Here is a 20,148-nt window from a genome sequence, read left to right as displayed (position 1 = left end):
ATTGGGTTGTTTTTATGAGAGACCCTCCACCATTTGCGGATTGTTTTGGTGTTTTAACCTGTCCCTAACTAATGACTATATTTTGGTCACTCAGTCAACCCTCCCTCTCCTTCAAATTCTCACCCACTCTGCACAAGGACAAGATTTGATCCATTCTTAATGACAATTCATGACAAAATGTCATTGTTATTCATTTTTAAAACAAATTATAAGAATTCGGACTACAAATTGACTCATAGATTAAGAAACATCAGTCATGACGCGTACGTCAATTCCACAAAAATGAATGGTCAGGATGAGCACATGCGTGCATCGGCAACTCATTCGAGCAATTCTTTATAGGTTATAGTCAATGTGAAACCATTATCTAAGAAGTCAAGAGTCAAGATTTCATCAAACAAGATAACTTAATCTAAATTACATATTAATGAAACCTTCTTTATCAATCAAAAGAGGGTGAAAAAACATTTTTGTCTTCTATCACAACAAAAAAGTTAAGGTCAGCAACGTAATTTCACAAAACAAAATTTTGTTGTTTTTTGTTTAAACCTCACCTACAGGTGATTTTATCATATCTAATTTTAAAAAAGTAAAAAAGTAAAAAATAAAAAATAAAATATAAAAAACAAACCTCTCTCCCTCCCTCTCCACTCCCACGTTCTCTCTCACTCTTTTCCATCCTCCTTTAATTTAAAAAAAAAAGTAAAAATTTTCACACAAACTTTGTGTGTGGCCATATATTAATTGTATTTATGATTATGTTCTAAATCTTTTTTATTGGATTTTGTATTTCTTGTAGGCTAAAGAAGTTTACTATGTTTATTATAAATAAAGGAATAAAGTGGTGAGAAACAACACCTCAAAAATTCTCCAACTCTCTATACTCTCGTTCCCCCCGTGCTGCTCCTTTTTCCTATTCCCTCACTAAAATACCCCTACAACAAATATCATTTTATTTGGGAATATGACAATATAATAAAAGAGTAGCTCTATTGTCGCCAATGTTCAAATCATTTATTGTCCCTATTGCAACACTAGTTAGGGAGAGTGGCAATATGTAAAAATTAAATATGATATAACAACTCATGCTCCGTAAGGGGCTCGTAATTGAAATAGTTAAGAGCATTTACTTATGCACCAAGATCAGAATTTCATATTAACTTGAGATGAGAGCTAGAAGTACACACCTTTCAAATTTTTTATTATCTTACAAATATTTTATAATACTTTTGAGAATATCAAATTTCATAGTTCATAAACCCATTTTTACAACGATTTTTCTACGCAGTTTGGATGAAGATCGTAATCACAAACACCACAAGAAAATGCCCAAAACCTCCCCTGTTTTTGGCAATAATCACACACATATGCTTTGGCCATCTCTAACTTAAGCAAATGTTTATGCTTCAAGTCCTTCACTTGAGGAGGCAATGCCTCTCCTTCCTTTCTCAATTCTGCTTCGAGCTCTGTGATCCTCGCTTCTGTGAACGGGAAGGCCTTGGCACCGTGTAAGGAGACCATGGCCTTCCCATTTGTGCTAATCGCCTTCCCATTCGGTCCTATCAGAACCAGAGCCGGAATCACTTTGATGTCGAAGATTCTACAAAGGTCTTGTCTTGTTTTGTCCTGGTAGGGTATGGCAAGCCATGGCATGCTACTAGTGTTGAGTTCAAACTCTTTGAGGTCTCGGTCTGTGGAGACTAGGATGATTTCGAAGTCTTGATCACCGGATGTCATGAGCTCTTCGTATGCTTCTATGAGTTTGGAAGTAAAAGCACGGCAAGGAGGGCTCCAGTGTGCACCAAAGTAAAGGCCTACTGTCTTACCAACAAGTTCAGACACCTGTATCTGCAGGCGGCGATCAAATGTCAATTTTCGCGTAAGAAATCTATAACAAATTAACAACCGAAAGAAGTATACTAAACTCTACCTCTCTGCCATCACTAGCCAAGACATGGTTTCGTCCTTGATGCGTCAACAACTCTTCGATTTTTCCCCCTTCACGCTTTGCTTCATCGGCAGCCTTTAGCTCTTCTCTTCTCTTGTTAGTGAATGGAAATGCATCAGCCCCATAGTCTTCAATTAATCCAACCAAGTCTTCCTCAATGGATAATCCATCTGAACTTAATGAAATGAGTGATGGGATGCGATCTATGCAGTACATGTCACTCAATCTTTTATGAAGATTGGCATCAAAGGGCACTGCCAGCCATGGCATGCACTTGAAGTGTTCATTGAACTTTTCCTCATTGGGGTCGAAGGAGATGAAGATTATCTCAAACTCTTTTCCTTCCAATCTAAGCACTTCATAAAGTCTCACCAGCTGAGGGGTAAGAGCCTTGCAAGGCCGACACCAATTTGCAGAGAAGTAGAGGCACACTGTCTTCCCATTACATGACGATAACGGTACCTAATAATCTCGTAATCAAAAGATTAAGTTTTAATTATCATAACCAAGATAGAAATTCACCATAAAACTACTTGAACCTCACGTTCCTATAACTTCGTGAAACTAACATATTTGGACATCCAACAACCGAAGAAATTAACATGACAAAATACTGACTGAAACAAGGGAAAGAAGAAGACAAGCTTTTCGAGACTACATACCTTTGTGTCACCGGATAGAAGAAACTCAACTCCTTCAGATTCGAGAACGGTTGCTATATTGTTGCTATGCACTGCCATCAGAACTACAAGCAAAGTATGGCCTCCACCCTTCTTTTATATTTCCCAAAACACAGATACAGTTACGAATGGAACGAAAAGAAAGCGTGACATTCACAAAAGTAGCTAGACTTTGCTGCACAAGAATCTCTGCTTCACATTACGCATATGTGTGTACGTCATCATGTTTTCAAGCTACAAACTTTTGGAGGCGGAGATGCTTCATCTATATTCAACAAGGGGATCGAATTTGAAACACTTTCGATACGAATCAATCCGTAATTTGTTATTCTCCCAAAATGTAATTCGTCTACGGATAAAGGGAAGACATAGACATGAGGATGATTCGCCTAGTTAGTTATTCTCTCCTTTATAATTCTCCAATAAATCAAAGAACATGTGATACACATATCTTATTAACTTCCGTGTTTGATTTAGTTGGCAACTCTTTGTGGCATCTAGACAAAGGAATATTCCAACAAATGGTTCCTTACTACGGAGGGCGTCCAAAAACTTATGCTTTCGTGAGAGATGCCTTACATATAACGTTTTCGGTAGGAGGATCTAGAGCTTAGCAGCCCACGATGCAGCAAACCGTGTGTTGCATAAATGGAAGAAAGAACTTGCAACTGTGCAGAATCAGACCCTGTTCTTATTCTAGCTCAACTATCCTTGCAACTCACAAAGGAGGCTAAAAGGAGGGAGAATTCGAACTCGGGAACAAGGAGTGAAGGCAAATGCTCCCTAGTAGTCCCTACAACAGCTTCGTAAGTATTTCGCTAAGAGCTATTCTTGGGACCACCATCTATGTCAGCAATTGTCAATCGTTGATGCATGTATATAAAACTCAACAAACGCACATGCATGCACATGAAAAATGATAAATCTTTCATCGTCGTAATTGAAAATCTGTAGATTACGTTGATAATCCGGTGGGAGTGTTGATGAACAGAAACAAAGATTATGGTATTCATAATTATAAATCAGATAAAATAATCCTCGAGTGAATCAAAGTTAGAGCAAACAAGTGTACCTTACAATTTTTCGTGAAGTTATTCCTGAAATCCTGCCTTGAATATATTATGCAAATTCCAAGGAATTAAAGCCACAGACACTACTCAGAGAGAGAAGTCTGGAGAAAAAAATGACAAATGCCAAAGAATAATAATAATAAATAGAATAAAAAAAAGGTTGGATAAATAAGAATAAATAATATTAGGAAGGTATATCCATTTCATAGATTTAGATTCTCACTCTAACGGCAAGTCCTCGGCGTCACGAAAGACGTGTTCTTACACAGACGGTAAATCCTAAAAAAAATATATATTTTTAAATTAATTTAATTTATTAAAAAAAAATATTTAGAATCTTAGATAATTAAATATGTCACATTCAAACGATCGGATAAGGTAGACGGATTTCATAGCCTGACCGAGTCTACCAACGCATGACAAATCGGAACCTCTCATGGGCCAGACGGGCGGGGCGGAGTTGATACCGAAAGGTTTATCGCAGGACGCCGCAGCAAGGCAGCTTATAGGTGACTGTCAGCCGTTAATGAACTAAAATTTCACGGAGAAACCTATGTCCGTCAATCAACCTTAATGAATATGAATTCCTCGGTGGGACGTACATTCATCCATCAACCACGGCTGGTAGTCACCCATCCGCACAGGGGCCACTGTGCTCAGCTATTGCAGTAAACATTCAACAGACTCAAAAAAAGTTCTGCACGATACAATACAACAGGTGCCAAATACAGATGCTGCTATTGAGTAAGCTTAGTTTTTACAATATAAATAGAACATTGATGAAACTTGAGAAACAAGTTACTAATCACTGTGGCACGAATAAACAATACAGTCAAAGCATTACAAGGAGACAGCATGTTGGTCAATTGGCAACTTGAATCATGATGCAGGAATTTCATGATTTACGCAACGGTGTTTCGTTTTGAAATGGTTCACTTTTTCCTTCCTGAAGAAGCCCTAATAAACATATCTCTGCTGTTATGTGATTCTGCCTCCACTTTGGCCTTCTTCGCTTGCCTTCCGGCTCGAGTTGACTTAATCCTACCCTTACTGTTTTCATGACAAAAATTATAGCATGCATATAAAGATTAAAAACGAATCAGAATTAATCCAAATTTTTACTAGTCATGAGATATGGAAAACATTTATCAACTCTAACTATTTAGTTTGAAAACACTCGGTTAAACATTTGAGTGCACATCGTGTGTGTGTGTGTGTGTTTGGCTCCCAGGAAAGAGTCCAGGCTCTACCCTGCAACCAAGTGATTTTTAGTCTTTTTTCCAATTTGTAGATAAAACTGGCCCTATGTCTGGGACTGGGGGTCATACCTGTGAACCATTACAAGGCCCCAGGTTACTTCCTGTGGCAGTAAATTCGATATCTGACGTTTTTCTTGTTGCTTCTGAAAAATCTATCCTGGAAACACAATCAGAAATCCAGACTTCATACATAAAGAAGAATCATCACAATTAGCAACAATAAGACCATTATTTATGCAATACCTTAAACGGTCACTCAAAGGCTTCAACCAGGGCTCAACCTTCACATTCCCCCAATACTGAAACTGCATCAGTCACTGCACCAGTAGAGGAGGTGAATTACCTATTTGTTTACGAAATGGTTCACTTTTACCATCCCATTATAGTCTTTGGCTACATCTCATTCTTTGACTGTCAAGTTAGTTCACTTAACCCATTCAACATTGAAGAGATGAAAATTCAACCACACACTAGAGAGAAAGAGGGGAGAGAAACAAAAAGGTCATAAATAAATTCTCTCTCACTGAAATTGTACACATGTCTTTCTCTTCCCGTGCAGCATAATTATGGTCCAAAGTGGATAGTGTCTGTTTTAGCTGACATACCAGCCACCACAGAACATAGATTATAAAAAACTTTGGACGACATTCTGTGGATGACATAGACATGGTTATACATGGATATATTCAATAATCTCAAAACGCTACAAACACTTGCACTTGCTTGAACACCAGAACTTAGCCTCCACCATATTATTTGGAGGAAGAGGTGTTACTGTCCCAGAAGACTAACCTAACAACACCAGCAGGAATAAGTAAACCAACGAGTTGATGGTCACTCGTGTCATGTGCGTACAAGTAATATGGAGTGCCTTATCTTTAAAAAGCTAAACGTATAAAAGTAAACATCCATGCTTATCCTTCATGTATGGCTTTGATGCACGAATGATGTACAAATGCAGTTCTTAAACTGAAAGGTGTGGTCTGTCAAATACATATTTTATAGATCACGCTGTTTTTCAACAAGGTTTCATACCCAAAAACTAACTAAAACAGGGGGGATGGGAGAGTAATTCATCAAACATCAAAATTGAGCGAAATCAGATGTAGACAGACCTTGTGGTACAACCAAGCCAGAACCTTGGAATCATCCAGCCTAAAAAATTTGAAGGATCCAACTTCTGCACACAAAGAGGGAAACAAAAACCTTATCCACTTGAATACTATAACAGAGTCCATTCTAATGTTTGACACTTAACATTTTAAGAATTCAAATCACTTAAATTGGAAAATCCAATGAAACAAGCACATTGAAACTCAGGCTAACATATAGCCTCTTAAATTAGAGGTCATTCGTTCTGTTCTACATTGAAACCGCATTTTGCAAGCAAAGTAAGATGCAATCATGCTACAGTACATGTTCATCGATCAATTTTACAAGCTTCCACCTAAAATCTGAACTACAACTGCATGGGTAGCATCCCACCTTTTATTTCGCAAACTAATTGCATACAGTTCTCTGCAATGGACAGTAATTTATGGTATCCCGGATAGCCTTCGATGAAGATTATGTCATCTAAAAGCCTGAACTTCCCAGGATCGTCCCCCTTCTGCATTTTTTTAAATCAATGAAACAACCACCGGGATCAAAAGGGATAAACATAATGTACAAAAATACTAAAACAAGATTCATACGTAGGTTGTGGGATTAAAGCACCACGGAAGTTTGGGTACCTTCATCCTAGCTTCTTAAAATATGGGGAAGAAAAATGAAGACAGGGTCAACTGGAGTGGCAGTATATAACCCACCATCTATATGTTATTGCAACAGAAATTAGCCAATGGTCAGAATAATCCACATTTCAAAAACTTTACAAAAAAAATTGAGCAACTAATATAATAAAAGGAAACTCAATAAAGGTACAACCTTCAGTAACATATTCACCCAGAAACCAAGAAGTGTAGGATTGCTTAAACCAATTGAGTTCCTGAAGTACCCCATTAACAAAAAGGCAGCACATTTTGTTTCCAGTCAATAAATTGAATAAAAAACATGAAACATGCCCTAATTTCCAAAATTTGAAGAAATTAAATGCGTGCATTGTGCTATACCGAACTTGGGATGGCGGAGTGAAATCAATTGTCCGACGTCGTTTCCGGATTCAGTAGTATCTGTAGAATTTAGGGTTTAGGGGCGGTGCGGAGAAAAACTAAATTGACAATTGGGAAGGAGAGATTGGGGTAGAAATTTACCTGCTGCCATGAGAACACGGGTTTCTTCGTAGCTTCCCACCACGCCATTGAATAGAAAGCTTCTGTTCCTTAAACCCTAGCTGTCACGAAAGGCTAGTGAAACGAAACGAAAACGTAGGAGAAAGAAACTGCGCGCGCGCTTAGACCATCTCCAACCAAGTGGGAAATCCCAAATTTACTATTCGTCCATACGAGGTTAGTCGGCTTCCCTCCAAGAGTAATAGCTTGCTTGGGCAAGAACTTTTAAACTATAAAAAGCCCTTTTAAGATAAAATGTTTTTGGAATTATACATTAGTACAAATGAAAATTTTGAAAAAAAAAATACTTGAAATGTTTTCAGCAAGAAGCACATAATTAGTGCTTTAGCGATAAACATTTCAAATGCTTTTGTAACATAAAAATATTTTTTCTAAAAACGCTTTTAATCATTTAAAAGCATTTGCCGAATAAGCCCTTAACAACTACAACTCACACCCCAACTTTATATTTTGTTAATTTTTGTATTTCTTTAATTTTTTATTTGCTAATAATTTTGGAATTAAGTTTTTGTATCATCTATCTTGTTTTAATTTTACGAACGTTTTGATGTAAAAAAAAAAAATCAGATTCCAAAAAAGAAATTTGAATTTTTGTTATGGTACACCCAAAGTAGATGGGTATTTATAAAGTTTTGGTATTAGATCTGATTTGGATTAATCAATAACATTATTTTAATCTTTGAATTTAAATTTGAGTTGTTAAATTTTTTTTTATTACCATTAAAATTGATTAAACTTGATTTGAACAGTTGGATTTTAAAAATAACTCGAGAGACACGACAACATGAATGGTAACAATCATGAAATCGCATATGCACATTTTCGTCCTACCCTATGCCCCGCTATATTGGATCCTCCAGCGTCAGTACTGTTGTCTCTCTTTTTAACATGGGTTTGCTGCCACGATGAACCCCATTTCCACCCAATTTTATCCACCCGGGGTGGATACAAGACAGAAATTCCCAGCCCAATCCCAAAATCTTGTTTGTCCCACTCTTAAATAATACTGGAGAAGAAATGGGCCCAAATTCTTGGAAAAAAAAAATTTCCGTCATTAAGTTGGAGATAATCTTAGAGAGATGAAGGTTATTTGTTCTTTGGTCACCCACATGGGAATATTTGGACAATAAGACTTTTCTCACCAAGATTTTATTTGATAGGGTAAATATTATTTAGACGATTTTCGTTCTCCTTTTAGCTTCTCGCAAAGTGTATGTTCAAACTTGTGCTTGACTGCAGAATGAACAATTGATTCAATATTGTGCTATGAGTTATGTGTTGTAGTACACATGAAGTTGAGTAATGCTTTTGGGCAGGAGTATAAGTACTGGTTTGGTACTTAGGTGCTTTTATAAAAAAATGGGTATAAAAAAAATTGAGTTCAAAAAGATGTTTGGCAAACACTTAAAAACAACTTATTTTCACAGTTTTGGGCAAAAAAAGCTGAAAGTGTGAAACAACAAAAATGAGCTTATTCTCATAGCACAGCATAATCAGTTTTTTTTTTTTTTTTTTTTTTTTTTCAAAGCGCAGCAATACCAAACAAGCCCTAAGAAAGAGCAAAGAAAGATCGAAGGTGCTTGTAGAATTCATTTCAAAATTTGAGTTCAGTATTTCTTGTTGCATTAGTGTTTGTTATGTGCGTGTCAAGAGAATGGGAATGCCATTCTAAGAATCGGTAATGCAATTTTGTGTTCTTGAAATAGATAATGTTAAGGAGACTACATTTTTAAATTAAATTTGCAAATCAGATGACGTGTCACCATAGAAAATAAGCACGTTAATCAACAGTTACGTAATAATCCTATAATCAACAAACACATCATTTGGATTACAAAATTTGGTTTAAAAATTTCGTCACCTTGGCATTACTGTTATGAAATATTCAGAATAAATTTTTATGTTATAAAGTTATAGGGTTTGATGAGGGGATCTTCAATCTACATGAGATCACATTATTGATTTTAGTTACCTCTACAGGGACGAACCTGGTACATGCAAGTCCTTATAAAGGTAAACTGAGATCATAAAATGAACCATTTCCCACTATAATATCACTCTTTGGTTGCATTGTTTGCTTCCTTTCCCAAACTAGCCAATTTCTCCTATTTTGGATGTGTTCGGTGGGCTGAAGCTGAAATAGCATGCTAACCTTTCGTGGTTTGCCTACCGAAGATGTTCAGAACATTTCAGCGACAATTTACTTGTGACTGGGAAATGGGTCTTATTTTCTGTTTGGTCTGTGGAAGGAGATTGATGTTCTTCCAATCTAATTATATGTTCTGTGTTCATAAAGAGTAAAAGTGAAGTATAAATTCAACAAAATAAGGTGGATGGACGTATTTAACAATTGGGTGCCAATTAAGGCACCATTGCCTAAACAAAGTAAATGACAACTAAATATGGTGTTGTGTATGTGTTCGGTAAAGAGAGAATTTTTAGTAGTGTGTCTTGAACTTGAAATTGAATTTTGAGCCTTCTAAACCTTTAAACAAGGAAAATACTACATTTGTGTACTATCTAATCTGATGTAGTAAGGGATGTGTACATGTTACGTTAGTTAATGAATATATCTCAGTGAATGTTGATTGTATACACCACTTGGTACACCAATTTGTATATATATGTTGTCTCTTTGGTTTTTTGCTGTCAATCAAACCTATCCTTTTTTAGTTAATTGGACAATTAAGGGTTTTCCCTCTATTTATGTGGGCAAAACTGACAAATAAATATGATGAATTTGACATCAAAGGGCATGTTTAAAAAGATTAAGGAATCTCATAATCAAATTGAAAGTCAGACGAAAGAAATCAAAAGATCATACATTCATGTGGAAATTCAAAAGAATGAAGTTCATAGAATATGTCACATACTCACACATTACTAATACCAATAGATTGCAAATTAAAAATAAGCCTTCAAATAAAAATAAGATTAAAATACAAAAAAATTCAAGGTGCTTTTTCTTTTCTTCTTTGGCCATTGTTATTCATTGTTCCTCAAATTAGCACCTTTATATATATAGAGTGCAAATATATTTACCAACACGTAGGGCAAAAGCATATGTAAATGAATCCTCCTGATTAATTTCCATTCCACATGAATGCATTTTTGTTTCTCCACCAAAGCCTCTCGAAACTCTCTCAAGCATTAACAGAGAAAGAGAAATCGTCCTCAGAAATAGCCCTAGAAGAGTACACATCCCCATCACTAGCATAAGATGAGTAGTCTTCGTCACCGTCCCTCTCCTTTAACTCTTCAATCTTGTCCACAACTTCTCTCCAATCCCACCTCCTCTCCACACTGCTCTCACAGCAACACATCCCAATCTTCAGCATCTTCAGCATCTCACCTTCTCCGTTCGTCGTCCCCTTCATGTCCTTGTCAAACACTTCACCCGTCCACTCTTCTCTCACAACTGAGTTCACCCAAGCAGCTAAGTCCGCGTTCGCTCTCTTCCCGGGTTGGAGATAGTTTGCTGGGAATTTTCCGGTGAGCATTTCGAAGATGAGTATGCCTAGGCTCCATACATCGGTCTTTTTTAACGAGCGTTCGTTGTGATAGAACTCCGGGGACTTGAAAGCCACCATGAACTTTTGGGCATGGTCTGTGTTGACTAGGGGTATTAGGGCATACTCTGCCAAGAGAGGATTGAAGTTGTGGTCTAGGAGCACGTTGGAAGACTTGAGGTGACCGTGGGGTAACGTTAGGCCGGGGAACTCTTTGTAGAGGTAGGCCAAACCCCTTGCCACTCCTTTGATGATCATCAACCGAGTTGGCCAATTCAATCCCGGCTGCCCGGGTTCTCGCTTAGCTGAAATTGCGTGAAAAACATCAAATTAATTCGGTATATAATAGCGTCAGATGTGATCCGTAACGTGGTCAGTCGAGTTTAATTAATTAGAAGCTAGGACCGTCTTCGAAATTTTAGGGATCTTGTGCAAATTTAATTATAAAGCCCTTTTTATTTAAAGTTTTTATTTTTTTTACAATATATTATAATTCAACAAACAATATTCAAACTTAATTGAAATCAGCATCTCACTCTTACTAATGGAATAATCTCCAATTGCAATGAAAAAAAAAGAGCACGACTGAAAAAGAGATACATAAATATGCTTGTATTTGTGGAAGAAAGTAATACAAGTTAGTTTTTTATTGGTAGAGAAAAGTGAAAGAAAGTAATACACAAGTTTTTGTATTGCTAGATAAAGGTAGAAAAGTAATATCTTAAGTATGGACCCCAACGTACTTAATCAATTGTAATATAGATAAAATCATATGAGGATAATTTTTCTTTTCAATCAATAATATTTTGATTAGAAAATTTATATTCATACGTAGTATCTATGAGGATGAATTTTTTTTTGGGGATCTCATAAATTCGGGACCTTGTGCCACTACACCTGTTACACTGCCCCAATGCCCCTTCTATTAGAAGCTAGCCAATGTTGTTTTACATTGCCGAGGGTGGCTAATCGACTAACAGCTTGATGTATATTAAATCATTAATCTATAATAATCTACAAATAGATTGTTTGTACCATATTTAGTGATTACATTATTAATATATGTCGTGCAGAAATAATACGCACTTGTGCATTTAGATTCTACTTGAATTCCAACTTTGTGAAATGTGAGATTAATTAGCAATGTAATGACATGCGATATTAGGGTTATGAACATACCATGGAGATGACTAGCCAAGCTTCCATTGGCAACAAAATCATGAACCAAGAGCTTCTCTTCTTTCCTATAATAGAAAGCAACAAGTGGGAGCAAATTAGGGTGTGACAACCTTCCAAGCCTTCTCATGTGGTCATAAAAGTCATCTTTCCTCACTTGGTTCATTTGCTTAAACCTCTTCACAACCATGGACCCACTCAAAAGCCCTGCCTTGTAAGATGACCCAAAGGACCCACTTCCCAAAACCTCAGCTGGGGCCCTCAGCAACTCTTCCAACTCAAAATTTCTGTCCTTCTTCAGAAAATACAACTCCCCTCCTCCTCTCTCAGCATTGTTCTTGAAGTTGTTATTTTCTTCTTCGGCTGCCAATTCGACCTCCATTGCGCCTGTGTCATGGTTGGCCCCTAGTTTGTTTTGTACTCTTGTCACTTGTTTTGATTGTGCTGAACGGCGTCGTTTGAGGCATACTACAATGAAGAACAAGATTGCAGCAACTGAGACGACTACGATGGCAATGATTAGAAGGACTTTCTTCTTTAAGGACTTGCATGCAGCCAGTGGCTTCCCACATAAGTCTGGGTTTCCTGTTTGTCAACACAAGAGACCCATATTAGGCCCAAGAAACTAAAAATCGAAAGAACCCATTTTGTTTGATAAAAGTAACTTGCTTAATAAATAGATAATGACATTATATCGACGTGCTTCCATTATATAAAAGATCGTGTTTGAGGAGATCAAGTTTCAATGATGAAGGAGGAGCATGTCTCAATCTTTTGTCAACGAATCCACTTTTTTTCTTCTTAAAATTGATTAGGTCTTGATTTTCTTCTTCTATTAATGTTTCAAACTTTTAGTTCTAAATTGAAAGTACAAAGTCATGGAATCACATATTTTTCTAATATATTTCATTAGTTAACATGACATTTAGACTGAATTTCCCCTTTTCAAACTCAAATGCACAATTAAATACATTTTAAGTTAGTGTTAACAATAGTTGTTTATACGCGCATAAACGATTGTCAATTGTTGATGTATGTGAATTTATAATGGAATTCACATACATATCAATCATTGACAATCGTATCACATGAGAGACAAATATTGAAAGAAAGTTCTGACTGCGACAAAGAAATAGAGTAATCGTGCACATCAATTTCCTAGTTCACCCATAATGGTAAAAGCACAAAACTGTCAAATTTCAAAGGAAAATCATGTATTCTGTACTGGCTGAAAACTAAACAAATAGAGCATTCTAAACTAAAGGTGGACGCGATAGTGAAATAATGAAATTCTTGAATTGATTACTTACCGACGAAAGCGCTTGGGTTGGAAACTCTCAGGCCTGCCGGAATACGACCCTCGAGTCTGTTGTATGACACATTCAAAGTCTTCCATGCATTTGGATTTTGCGGAAAATTTGGTAGTTTCCCACTGAATTGGTTTCCCCGAATATCCATTTCCACAATCTTAGTCAAATCAGCCAGCGATTTTGGTATTTTACCCGTGAATTCATTCCCATCCAGATAAATTTTCTTCAAGGAATTCATGCCAACAAAAAAATTATCTGGGATTTCACCATTGAATTTATTGTGCGACAAGTAAACTGATGTAAGTGAACTAAGTTTGTTCACACTAGGGAGAGGACCTTCAAAGCTATTGTTCATGAAGCTTATGGTTTTCAGGGCAGACAAATCCATAAGTGTGTCTATATCGATTATCCCCAGGAGACCCATGTTTGTTAAAGCCAACCCGTACACATTGCCGTCGCCATTACAAAGCAAACCTGCCCAGAGGTTGTGCGTACTGTTGCAGGGAGCTTTGGCGTTAGTCCAGTTGTCCAAAGCACTGTCGTTGGATAGAAATGACTTGAACTTGAGGAGGATGGCTGGCTCGGTCGGATCTGAAGAGGAAGCAACGTATGATAGTACTAAGAAAACTAGCATGAAAAGCCAGTGATGGTGATCATATGTTGCTTTGTGAATATGTGCCATCATAAAAATTAGGGTTTTCCGTTTGGAAACTCGGGTTTGATAGAAGAAGAAGAAGAATGGTGGAGGGATGGAAAATATGGGATTCAGTTAAGTGGATGTGATGACAGAAATGAGTAGGGGAAGACGGAAAGGTACAAATACAAGATTTGGGGGTGCGAGAATGACAAGGTTCATTGTTCCCTATGAAGGATTATGAGCTGGGGTGAAAGCCGGCATTAATATTCTAATTAAAAGATTTGGATTTGATTTTCCCTTGGCAGTGCTAAACGTGTTTGTTTATTGTTTGTCTTTTGCTTGGTGTTGTGCTGTTCGGTTGATGTTTTGTTCTTGTTAATGGTGTCGGGGAACTATTTCATTGTTGGCTCAGCCGATTGGATTCATATTTGCAAGGAGATTGTGGATGCAAGTTTTCGCCATTTCTTTCTTTAACAATAATGCACCTGTAAAATAATAACACCTATGATTAAGGCCAAAAGTCTCACGCACCCACGATGAATGAAGGGTTTTGCCCAAAGAATCTCTAATGCCAAAGCTATAATTCTGAAAAGAATGTATTTAGAAGTTTGTGGGCAGCAAAAGTCTCGTGAATTTTGGATGGATATTTATAGGAGAAAAGGAGGAAGTGGACCAACCCTCTAGCGTGGATATCCTAAATAAATGGAATTATGATTATTTACTTGAAATAGGTCATCTCTTATTAGGAATGTATTTATGATAAGAATAAGGAATTATTCTATCATAAATGCCTTTGACTTTTCTACGGGCATGGGTGCCTTGAGCAATCATTGATCTCTGCTTACTCTACCTCAACTGTATGTGGTGAATGAGAATGTTCCCTACTCATTTAATAGGGGCAGTCTTGTCTTTCTTGGGAAATAATCTACGTGTCAGCTTAATGATTTTTGGGATTTTTTTTTTGCTCCACAAATGCCTGCACACTTGCTGGGCTGCTCGCAGAAAGGACAGGAGGTGTAGGAATCCAAAGCTGCATAGGTAGACATAGAGTTTGTGTCCCAATTTGATGTAGATTTCCTCTTTGACTTGGAATTTAAATTCTTCTAGGAAAGAGAATGTAATTGCCATCAAAACTTACTTAAATTTGCATAGTTTACCCTCACCTAGGGGGGGAGAGCATGGTTGGTCTTGGGAGGGGGAGGGGAGGGCACAATTCCTGCAGTAAGTCCCCTGATTGGTTGCGATCTTCAATAAGAGCAAGAGTAGACAATTGTTGTAGATATGTAATCGAGCCAAGTGATGAATAACTTCGAAAATCTTCATTGAAAAATGAGAGGAAGGATATCGAATTTAGCTGAAAGGTAGAAAGTTGATAACAACTAGATTGTCCTCGGTTTACGAGGTAGTGCTCGTTGAGCTGCTTGAGTCTTCGAGCTTTATTCCAGCTAAGCAGGGCTCAAGGTGAAGTGGGAAGTCATGCATAATACTAACATCGTTGCCTACTTTGCTGACCTTGTACTGACCTTCCTAGATGAAATCCATCTTTTTGGAGCTTTCTCTGCGAGCAGTGGTGAAGGTTTTTCTTAGGACTAGGTCTCCAGGCTGAAACTGCCAGATCTTTGGCATTTTGTTGTAGCTAGAGAGGAGTTGATACTAGTAGGGTGCAATGCGGGTGATAGCCTTCTTGTGCTCATCCTCGGCCATATCTAAGTTTGTGGTAATCTCCTTTTTGTTTTGCTCAATGCTTAGTAGTAGGGTGCTGATGCTCAGCACGATAACATTGAGCGGGATGATTGCTTAGGAATTGAATGCCAAAGAGAAATGAGTTTCGTCGGTTGCTTGTTGTTTGGTTGTGCGATATGCCCATAAAACACTAGGAAGTTCGTCTGACCACTTTCCCTTATTATCTGACAGGAATTTCTTAAGGCAGTTGAAGATTGTCATATTAGATGCCTCTGCCTGCCCGTTGCCTTGAGGATATCTAGGAGTATACATGTGCTTCTTGATGCCATATTTTTGAAAGAACCTCACCAAATTTTTGCCCACAAACTGCGGGCTGTAGTTGGTGATGATAGATTGTGGGATGCCAAATTGACAAATGATGTTCCTCCATATGAAGCGCTCTATGTCTAATTGAGTAGTGGTGGTCATGGGCTTGGCTTTTACCCACTTGGTGAAGTAGTCTGTAGCCATGATCATCATGCCCCTACCCCTAGTAGCGAGCGACATGGGCCCTACTAGGTCGATTGCCCACTACATTAGTGGCCATGGGTTTGTCTGCGGGTAAAGCTCACTAGCAGACAATGCGTACATGCTTAAATCTTTGGTAGTTGTTGCATTTTTTAACAAATTTCTTAGTGTCTTAATGCACGGTGGGTTAGTAGTAGCCAACGTTAAAGGCCTTTTGTGCTAAGGATCGGCCTTTTGAGTGGTTTCCATAAACTTATTCATGGATCGAGCTCAGAACTTTCAAGTCTTTGGGAGGCACCATGCAATGGAGATGTGGGCTTGAAATGATCATTGGATGAAAAGTCGTTCCACATGTAGCAATGTGTTGCATTTATTTGGAGTTTCCTAACTTCCAATATTTTTGTAAAGTGTCCCGTTGACTAGGTAGTCAATGATGAGATCTTTCCAGCTTGAAGTTGTATTGACTTGTAACACTTCAGCTGCCGGTTTTTCTTTTATGCTCGGCTTTTCCAAAAACTCAATTAGGATAAAGCGTCTGAATTGGTGGTCCAAAGTGAAGCCTAAGGCTGCATTAGCATTGTTTTCCTGTGGCACCTGTGTAAGGGTGTAAGTCTGAAACGCCTCAAGTTGCTTTCTTACCTTCTCGAGGTATAGTGCCATCCTTGGATGTTTTGTTGCATGTTCCCCGGTAGTCTGATTAGTGATGAGTTGAGAACCAGAATGGATTGCGAGCTTCTTGACTGCTAGATCTTGTGCCATTTAAAGGCCCACCAATAAGGCCTTATAATCTGCTTTGTTGTTTGATGCCTTGAACTTAGAATGATTGCCTGCTCGAGCATCGAGCCGTCTTGGGTGATGAGAACCAAACTTGCTCCAGAACCTTTGTAATTGGATGAACCGTCGATATACAAGCGCCAAAAGTCTTTGTCAGAAAGGGCTGGTTAGACCAAGGCGTGCTGGAGGGCGTCTTTAGACTATATTGTCGTGTCATCCAGGTGGGAGCAAGCTTTGCTATGAAGTCGCAAGGCCTGAGCTTTTATCGTCGTGCTAACCCGTATTTTCTAAGTTCCAACGCCCACTTCATCATTCGTTGAGAAGCGTCTAGACCATATAGGATAAATCGTAAGGGATATTGAGTCATAACAACGACCATATGTGCTTGAAAGTTTGGTCTGACCTTTCGAGATGCAGCAACTAACAACAAAATTAGCTTTTCAATCCTCTAGTATCTTGTTTCCATATCGAGGTGAGTTTTAGAAGTGTAGAATACTAGCAGTTGAGTCCTATCTCTTATCGTATAAGGGCAGAGCTTACTACTACGTCTAAGACTGCCAAGTAAATGTATAATTCCTCAATTGCTTCTGACTTGAATACTAACGAAAGAGATGCCAAATATCTCTTTAAGGGTGTGTTTACGCATCCGTAATCGAAATGAAAATAATGAATCCGATTCTGATTACGGATAACTCTTGTGTTTACTACAATTTAGAGGAATCAACAGTGTGTGGGACCCATATGAAAAATGGAATTCAATTCTTGAAATTGGAAGAATTGGACTCCCTCCATGGGTGAGGTATTTGGATTCCGGGATGGTGAAGGAATCAGGAATGCATTTCTTCTTTCCTATTATGCCCTCTTATCAAGAGGCTTCACAGATGCTTCGACAGACGCAGCCCCGCCGAGTGTTGGAACTGGGAAGATGAATTTGAACTAGCATCCCAGACTTCCCCAGAAAACTTCCATTTTTATTCTGATCATGACTATGGTCTTCCACTGAGTGTTGGATCCTTCTATAAGCCCTTAAAGAAATAGCCATTTTAGCCAATTCTAAAGTTAATCTCCAATAGATGTATAAATACTTCAAAATCTTTTTTTGGACATCTACCCTCCCACTGTAGTTCTATATCTTACACAAAACAGCAACCCTTTCCTGCTCTCTCCCACCCAACCTCCCATGCTACAAATTCTTCCTCTTCGTGTTGAATAAAGTTCCAATTCAAAGGACCTACAAAAATATCACTGAACATACAGCAAAAATTAAAGATTCTAAGATAAGAAATACAAAATAAACAAGGAATTTGATTTGGGGTGGGCTGAGGTTGAAGAAGATTGAGAAGATGAGGTGTGGCGGTGGTGGGTGCTTCCAAATGAGGGAGAAAGAGAGAGAGAGAGAGAGAGAGAGAGAGAGAGAGAGAGGTGAAAATAATTTGGTCGTTGGATCTGAGTCCATTTTAAAGTAACTAATGAAAATGTGATTAAAAATAAATATAGATGAAATAAAATTAAAAATAAAGAACTAAAGGGCATTTTAGTAAATATATTGATTTTTATTCCGATTCAGGTGAATTAGTAAACAACTAATATGAATTTCATTTTAATTTTACTTCGATTCCAGAACATTTAAGTAAACAACTTGAACATGAATCCAATTCTGACTCATCCTCAATCCAATTCCTCATTAATTCAATTCCTTATGAATCCAATTCCTCTATTTTGATTACGGTTACGTAAACGCGCCATAAGTCTTGAAATGCTTTTTCACACTCACTGTCTCACTTGTCTCATTGCGCATTCTTGATGGCCTTGAAAAAATGATTTGCATTGGCTGGTTGATCCCAAGAGGAAACGGTTGAGTACGACTAGGCTCAATCGTGTGCCGATTCTAGCAGTCTTATCAGGCTGATAGGGATCAATAATGATGTATTTAGCGTCCTATTCTGGCTTCCAATTTTTTTCTTCTATCGGTTTGTTTTCTTGAATGTCATCATCTTGATTTACCTGTTGTAGTTGCTATTTGGTAGTAGGATTGTCCTTTTGAAACTTGGTAGCTTCTACGGGGGTGAATGACTTCTTCTTGAATCCTTTAGCATTTGTACCGTGCATCGTCGGGATGGTCAGACTTAATTTCTCAAACTTTTCCTTCCGGGATACAAAATCAAATTTTCTGGTACTTGACGAAGGTTATGGTGCTTGATAGGAGTATATTTATGCGACTGAGTTAACTTGTTCTCATGCATTTATGTTGTTATTCCTTAGTAGTTTTAGTGTTTAAAGTCATTTTTTGTGCAATTTCAAGTTCTAAGGACAAAGTATGCAAAAATGTGCATTTTGGAGCCTTTTGGAGCAATTTTGGGCTTGGAATAAATATCACATGCTTGGAACTAAAGGAATGGACGAAATTGAAGACCTAAAGATGAGGATTCCTACTTGAAGTAGGAAAGTTAAGCCAAGGTTTCCTATTTTGGTTTGATCTTTCCTAAATCCTAAATATCCCTAAGTTCCAGCAACATTGAAGGTTTCCTATGCATTTTAGGACACAAATTAAGGGTTCCTTGTACCATAACAAACCTTTGCCGTGCACTCCATCCATGTTTAATTCTTGCATCAATCATCACTTCACTTTCACCTTTGAATCATTTCAACACCACTCCATTTTACCCATGCTTTGCATCATTACTTCACTTTCACCTTTGAATCATTTCAACACCACTCCATTTTCACTTTCACCTTTGAATCATTTCAACACCACTCCATTTTACCCATGCTTTGCATCATTACTTCACTTTCACCTTTAAATCATTTCAACACCACTCCATTTTACCCATGCTTTGCCTTGCACTTCCTCTATAAAAGGAAGTGTGTGTAACATAAATTGGGTTCATACTTTGTTAAATCATTCACTCCCATTTTAACACAACCTTCATCCAAACACATCCATTCATCTTCACATCCATTATTCCATACAAACAAACCTTCAAACACTCACCAACACCTTGTGCCGTAGCAAAGGAAGGGAAGGAAAGTGCTTGGACGTGCTTGCTGTCCAACTTGGATCGTTGGAGCGTTTAGGTGTTTTCTTTCTTTTGTTTCTAATGTTTAAATTCATTTCCTTTCATTTTTTTGTATATATGAGTGGCTAAACCCCTCTTGGCTAGGGGTGATTTCAAAGCCATGATTATGTGTGCAATATAATTTGATAAATTCCAGTTATGAACTCTTGAATCGTGAATGCAATTGGCTTAACTATTTGATTGATAACTTATTTGTATTTGTTAATTAAGGGTCGACACTTAATTGG

At 37.7% G+C, this 20,148-nt stretch overlaps 3 protein-coding genes across 4 annotated transcripts; all 3 read right to left on the bottom strand.

Annotated features, from left to right (window-relative positions):
• Positions 1-1,130: 1,130 nt before the first annotated feature.
• LOC103421171 (probable nucleoredoxin 3) lies at positions 1,131-4,602 on the bottom strand. 2 transcript variants are annotated; one of them, XM_017328305.3, is made up of 4 exons: positions 3,701-3,811; positions 2,611-2,893; positions 1,931-2,410; positions 1,131-1,848 (listed from the first exon to the last, which is right to left on the bottom strand). In XM_017328305.3, exons 2-4 carry the CDS (start codon positions 2,686-2,688, stop codon positions 1,267-1,269), a joined length of 1,140 nt encoding a protein of 379 aa, XP_017183794.3. In that variant the 5' UTR covers positions 2,689-2,893; positions 3,701-3,811; the 3' UTR covers positions 1,131-1,266. The 2 variants fall into 2 exon arrangements, with proteins under 2 accessions (XP_017183794.3, XP_017183795.3); XM_017328306.3 differs by having other exon boundaries at positions 2,611-4,602.
• LOC103421223 (uncharacterized) lies at positions 4,418-7,257 on the bottom strand. Its single transcript, XM_070826265.1, is given in 8 exon segments — positions 4,418-4,748; positions 5,027-5,109; positions 6,040-6,137; positions 6,443-6,566; positions 6,691-6,717; positions 6,719-6,768; positions 6,884-6,944; positions 7,210-7,257. Coding segments are annotated over 8 exon segments (609 nt in total). The 3' UTR covers positions 4,418-4,630.
• Positions 7,258-10,391: 3,134 nt separating this feature from the next.
• LOC103441328 (probable LRR receptor-like serine/threonine-protein kinase At4g31250) lies at positions 10,392-13,925 on the bottom strand. The gene is made up of 3 exons (XM_008380010.4): positions 13,244-13,925; positions 11,937-12,518; positions 10,392-11,062 (listed from the first exon to the last, which is right to left on the bottom strand). The coding sequence occupies exons 1-3, from the start codon at positions 13,923-13,925 to the stop codon at positions 10,392-10,394; spliced, it is 1,935 nt and encodes a 644-aa protein (XP_008378232.4).
• Between the last annotated feature and the right edge of the window lie 6,223 nt (positions 13,926-20,148).

This window comes from Malus domestica, chromosome 08 (genome assembly GCF_042453785.1).
Source record: "Malus domestica chromosome 08, GDT2T_hap1".
Classification (NCBI taxonomy): domain Eukaryota; kingdom Viridiplantae; phylum Streptophyta; class Magnoliopsida; order Rosales; family Rosaceae; genus Malus; species Malus domestica.
The sequence above is the reverse complement of the archived record's forward strand: the minus strand, read 5'-3'. Positions and strand labels throughout refer to the sequence as shown.

Bases quoted from the DNA above. Each gene is read 5' to 3' on its own strand.
- LOC103421171 (XM_017328306.3), bottom strand. From the start codon at position 2,688: ATGGCAGTGCATAGCAACAATATAGCAACCGTTCTCGAATCTGAAGGA. The intron at 2,411-2,610 runs GTATGTAGTCTC...CGAGATTATTAG, and splicing joins TTCTATCCGGTGACACAAAG to GTACCGTTATCGTCATGTAA. The intron at 1,849-1,930 runs GTAGAGTTTAGT...CGCCGCCTGCAG, and splicing joins TGGCTAGTGATGGCAGAGAG to ATACAGGTGTCTGAACTTGT.
- LOC103441328 (XM_008380010.4), bottom strand. From the start codon at position 13,925: ATGGCACATATTCACAAAGCAACATATGATCACCATCACTGGCTTTTC. The intron at 12,519-13,243 runs GTAAGTAATCAA...GTTGACAAACAG, and splicing joins CAACCCAAGCGCTTTCGTCG to GAAACCCAGACTTATGTGGG. The intron at 11,063-11,936 runs GTATGTTCATAA...ACGCAATTTCAG, and splicing joins CTTGGCTAGTCATCTCCATG to CTAAGCGAGAACCCGGGCAG.